The sequence below is a fragment of the Salvelinus sp. IW2-2015 genome, linkage group LG4q.1:29 (assembly GCF_002910315.2).
Source record: "Salvelinus sp. IW2-2015 linkage group LG4q.1:29, ASM291031v2, whole genome shotgun sequence".
In the NCBI taxonomy this organism is placed as follows: domain Eukaryota; kingdom Metazoa; phylum Chordata; class Actinopteri; order Salmoniformes; family Salmonidae; genus Salvelinus; species Salvelinus sp. IW2-2015.
The window spans coordinates 60,158,865-60,164,400 of record NC_036842.1 but is presented as its reverse complement, the minus strand read 5'-3'; the positions used below and the strand labels follow the sequence as shown (position 1 = coordinate 60,164,400).

The following is a 5,536-nucleotide window of genomic DNA, read 5'->3' as shown; positions in this document are numbered from 1 at the left end:
TTTGAAACCCCCGGTTCTCAGTGTCCACCTTCCGTTTTGCCATTTTTGATGGGTATCTGAAAGTTAATTTTACTGTGATGCTGACGACTGCTGTGCCAATAAATATTGAAATGAAGCAGCCTACTGCTCGGTGCGTCACCGTTGCATTGTGGGAAATGTAGTATTGGTGCGTGTAAAAGATCTGCGGGCTGCCGGCTTGCTGCGGTCTGCGGGCCGGTTCTAATAATAAATCAAGATCATCCCAGGGGCCGTAAAAAACCTTCTCGCGGGCCGGATGTGGCCCGCGGGCCTTGACTCTGACATATGTGCCGTAGAGGATATCACAAACCCACGAGGTGCCTTATTGCTATTTTAAACTGGTTACCCACATAATTAGAGCAGTAAAAATGCATGTTTTGTCTTACCCGTGGTATACGGTCTAATATACCACGGCTGTCAGCCAATCAGCATTCAGGGCTTGAACCACCCAGTACATAATGTGGTTTACATAATACATACTGTAGCCTACATCTAGTACACATGCACAATTTCAGTGCAGATCACCCACATCAGCTTCTAGTCTCAGGTCAGCTATACTGTCCAGTATATATGGGTCCAGTGTTAGCCTCATGTGACCCCGGCTGTGCACATAACCTCTCTGCCACCTGGACAAGATTTCACATCTCACCTGCCATCGGATCTCTCTCATATTCATGGGCCTGCTCATGCATGCTAACCAATCAGGATGAGTTCTAAAGCATTTCTCAGCAGCTGCCCAGGATGTCGTTCCACATGTACGCATCACATGGAAAGAGAAGCAGGGAGATTAGAATGGTCTTCCTGCTCTGAACCAATGGAATGCTGCACTGATTATAAACAGACCAGAGAGGGAGATGGGCCCAGGTAAATGTGAATGGCTGATGTAAATATTTTAAGACAATTTCAAAACCTGATGCTAGTAACAGATGGAGGCTGGATGTAATTTCCTGGGCTCAGAGATCAGCAATGCATGTTGTTGACCTGCTTGAGTGCTGGTGGATGTGTGTGGTGTGCTGTTGTGTGAAAATGTGTCAAATGTGTAAAAATCTATTAAAAAGAGTGTCTGTTAAAAGAAAGGATGAAAGTCAGCCCGATTGAGCAGGTAGATGAGAGCAAGGTAATGGAAGAGAGAGTGAAGTGAGAGAAGGAAGAGACAGATCGAATTTGAGACATGGCACTGTGGTGAATCTTTAAAACGTGAACTCATTTGGAGTCTTACAAAGCTAAGTGCCCACAATACATAAACAATGTGGTATTGCAATTTCAACAGGCCCAAAGGTAACACGCAGCTCTTGGGGATGTCTCTTACCAGAATAATGCTGAGTGTCAGTTTTAGTACAGTTCAAGAGCAGCAATAGTCAGCATGGAGCACCCAGAGTGATTTTAGTTCAGTGTTGTGGAGACACTCCGGGGACCTCCAGCAATTCGCTTTCATTAAACGTCCCCTCATTACGCAGGATGTAATTGCATTGTAGATAATTTAAGCCAGCAGTAAATCATGTGAATGTGCTCGTACTTGGGGACATCCACGAAACAATTATTCTACCAGACAGTGTATCCCACATATCTTGACTAAACTACTATTAATGTTCAGTTTTGCCTTGTAGCGTCCTCAGATGGGACTGACTAAAAACATGAAGTTCACAACTGAACTGAATTGTAGACCTTCTTACGAGGGAAAACCAAACTCAAATGCGTAAACCAACGGAACAAAACATATTTAAAATTGCTTTTACTGACTGTCTTCTGTTCTTTCCCTTTTATGTCTCAGACACATTGAGAACTGGACTGGCCTGCAGACCCTGAAGGATGTGGACATGGAGCTGTACACTGGACTTCAGAGACTGTGAGTGTCAACTTGGGGAGAAGCACACCTCATTAATTAACCACTGATGTGTGTTTTCTGCAGAGCCCACTGTTGCTCTAGCCATGAAAGCATACCATATAGCTGTGAGACCATGGGGCTGTGTCATCCTGACCTGAACATGCTACAGATGTAGGATCTTAATTTGATCACTCTTTTCTTGCAGAGACTTTTCCTGCATAGCAGGAAATGCAAACTTGTAGTGCATTTGATTCTTTAAAAGGATTCTAAAGTTTTTAATTTCCACTTTGACATTTCTGACTTGATTTGCACTAACAAAACATGTACACTATATATACAAAAGTATGTGGACACCCCTTCAAATTAGTGGATTCGGCTATTTCAGCCACACCCGTTGCTGACAGGTAAATACAATCGAGCACACAGCAATGCAATCTTCTTAGACATACATTGGCAGTACAATGGCCCATACTGAAGAGCTCAGTGACTTTCAATGTGTCACTGTCATAGGATGCCACCTTTCCACCTTTCCAACAAGTCAGTTCGTCAAATTTCTCACTACCAAGTTACAAACTACCACTGGAAGAAAGGTCAGCACAAGAACTTCGTCGGGAGCATCATGAAGTGGGTTTCCATGGCCGAGCAGCCGCACACAAGCCTAAGATCACCATGAGTGGTGTAAAGCTTGCCGCCATTGGACTCTGAAGCAGTGGAAATGCATTATCTGGAGTGATGAATCACGCTTCACCGTCTGGCAGTCCCAATGGACAAATCTGGGTTTGGCGGTTGCCAGGAAAACACTACCTGCCCCAATGCATAGGGCCAACTGTAAAGTTTGGTGGAGAAGGAATAAGGGTCTGTGCTGTTTTTCATGGTTCGGGCTAGGCCCCTTAGTTCCAGTGAAGGGAAATCTTAACGCTATAGCATTCAATGACATTGTAGACAATTCTGTGCTTCCAAATTTGTGGCAACAGTTTGGGAAGGCCCTTTCTTGTTTCAGCATGACAATACCCCCCTTGCACAAAGTGAGGTCCATACAGAAATGGTTTGTTGAGATCGGTGTGGAAGAACTTGACTGGCCTGCAACGACCTCTGACCTTAACCACATCCAACACCTTTAGGATTAATTGGAACATCACCCAACATCACTGCTCGACCTCAGTAATGCTCTTGTGGCTAAATGGAAGCAAGTTCAAAGTGGAGGCTGTTATAGCAGTGAAGGGGGGACCAACTTCATATTAATGCCCATGATTTTGGAATGAGATGTTTCGACGAGCAGGTGTCCACATACTTTTAGTCATGTAGTGTATCAACCCCTATTAAAATGTCCATGAATTATAATCTACATAATATTTCAAATTTCCTGTTGCTGCAGAATTATTTTCCTGCTGTAGCAAACTTGCTCTTATTAAGATCATATCTGTATATGCAAGACATATTTAATGTAATACAATGACCCACCTAACCCAACACATAGTGACATGGCACCTGGTCTGGTGGGCACACATACTCCATCAGTACTATTGACTACTAGCGGTGGCTTATATTGCAGGCATGTTTATTTTAATGCACTGCGGCCTGCCTCAAACAACAGCACCTCCCTACGGCCCATTTTACACTGATCAAATGACGCTGGAATAGCAGCCAGGACATTTAATTAGGTCCCCTTTCCCTTTCCCTAAACCCCCCTGGCCAAACCATCCTATACAGTAAATCTGATTCCTTCCCCCCATGTCTACCCACCCTCAGCCACCCTGGTCTCTCTGGACCTGTGGGCAAGACTCCCCTCTGGGATGGAAATGGTATCCTGTAGTCTCTTTCCCAGTCTCCTCCAGTCTCCCAGGCTCCTCCAGTCTCACCCGCTCCTCAGTCTCGCCCTGCCCCCAGTCTCCTCTAGTCTCCTCCATTCTCCCCAGTTTTCTCCCCACTCCTCCAGTCTCCTCAGTCCCAGGCTCCTCCAGTCTCTTCCAGTCTCACCCGGTCCCCAGTCTCGCCTGGCCCCCATTCTCCTCCAGTTTCTCCAGTCTCCTTCAGTCTCCTCCATTCTCCCCAGTCTCCTCCAAGCCCCAATCTCCTCCAGTCTCTTCCAGCAACCTCCAGTCCCCAGTCTCCTCCTGTCGTCCCAGTCTCCCCATTCTCCTAAAGTCTCCACAGTCTCCTCTAGTCTCCTCCAGTCTTCCCCAGTCTCCCTCAGTATACCCAGGCTCCAGTCTCCACCAGTCTCCCTAGTCTCCTCCTGTCTCCTCCCGTCTCCCCTGCCTCTTCCAGTCCCTCCAGTTTCCTCCAGTCTCTCAGGCTCCTCCAGTCTCGCCCGCTCCTCAGTCTCGCCCTGCCCCCAGGCTCCTCCAGTCTCCCCAATCTCCTCCAGTCTCCTCCATTCTCCCCAGTCTTCTCCTGTCTTCTCCAGTCTCCTCAGTCCCAGGCTCCTCCAGTCAACTCCAGTCTCCTCCAGTCTCCTCCAGTCTCCTCAGTCTCCCCAGTCTCCTCTATTCTCCCCAGTCTTCTCCCGTCTTCTCCAGTCTCCTCAGTCCCAGGCTCCTCCAGTCAACTCCAGTCTACTCCAGTCTCCTCCAGGCTCCTCCAGTCTCCTCCAGTCTCGCCCGGTTCCCAGTCTTGCTTGGCCCCCATTCTCCCCCAGTTTCCTCCAGTCTCCTCCAGTCTCCCAGTCTCCTCCAAGCCCCAATCTCCTCCAGTATCTTCAAGCATCCTCCAGCCCCCAGTCTCCTTACCTGTTGTCCCAGTCTCCTAAAGTCTCCACAGTCTCCTCTAGTCTCCTTCAGCTTCCCCAGTCTTCCTCAGTCTACCTAGGCTCCTCCGGTCTCCTCCAGTCTCCCAAGTCTCCTCCAGTCTCCTCCAGTCTCCCAGTCTCTCCAAGCCCCCAATTTCCTCCAGTATCTTCAAGCATCCTCCAGCCCCCAGTCTCCTCCTGTCCAGTCTCTAAAGTCTCCACAGTCTCCTCTAGTCTCCTTCAGTCTTCTCCAGTCTTCCTCAGTCTACCTAGGCTCCTCCGGTCTCCTCCAGTCTCCTCCAATCTCCTCCCGTCTCCCCAGTCTTCTCCAGCCCCCAGATTCTCTTCCAGTTCTCTTCCAGTCCTCAGTCTCCTCCAGTCTACTCCCGTTCTCCCCATTCTCCTCCAGTCTCCCCAGTCTCCTCCTGTCTCCTCCAGCTTCTCTCAGTCTCCTCCAGTCTTGTCCGGCTACCCCAGTCTTGCCCGGCCCCCCAGTCTCCTCCAGGTCTCCTGCAGTATCACCAGTTTCCTCCAGTCTATTCAGTCCTCCCATTCTCCTCCAGTCTCCTCCAGTCTCCCCAGTCTCCTCCTCTCCTCCAGTCTCCTCCTGTCTCCTCCAGGCTCCTCCAGTCTCCTCCAGTCTTGTCGGTCCCAGTTTCGCCCGGCCCCCAGTCTCCTGCAGTATCACCAGTTTCCTCCAGTCTACTCCAGTCTCCCCATTCTCCTCCAGTCTCCTCCAGTCTCCCCAGTCTCCTCCTCTCCTCCAGTCTCCTCCTGTCTCCTCCAGGCTCCTCCAGTCTCCTCCAGTCTTGTCCGGTCCCCAGTTTCGCCCGGCCCCCAGTCTCCTCCAGTCTCCTGCAGTGTCACCAGTCTCCTCCAGTCATCCCAGTCTCCTCCAGTCATCCCAGTCTCCTCCAGTCTCCTCCAGTCCCTTCTAGTCTCCTCCTGTCCCCCCAGTCTCCTCC

General features: G+C 49.4%; 1 protein-coding gene across 1 annotated transcript in view; it reads left to right on the top strand.

Annotated features, from left to right (window-relative positions):
* Positions 1 to 5,536, top strand: part of ntrk3a (neurotrophic tyrosine kinase, receptor, type 3a) — a 261,268-nt gene that overhangs the window by 34,952 nt on the left and 220,780 nt on the right. Inside the window, exon 2 of the mRNA XM_070439688.1 lies at positions 1,790 to 1,864. Within this exon, the coding sequence (XP_070295789.1) occupies positions 1,790 to 1,864 (75 nt within the window). The remainder of the gene's footprint in view (positions 1 to 1,789; positions 1,865 to 5,536) is intronic.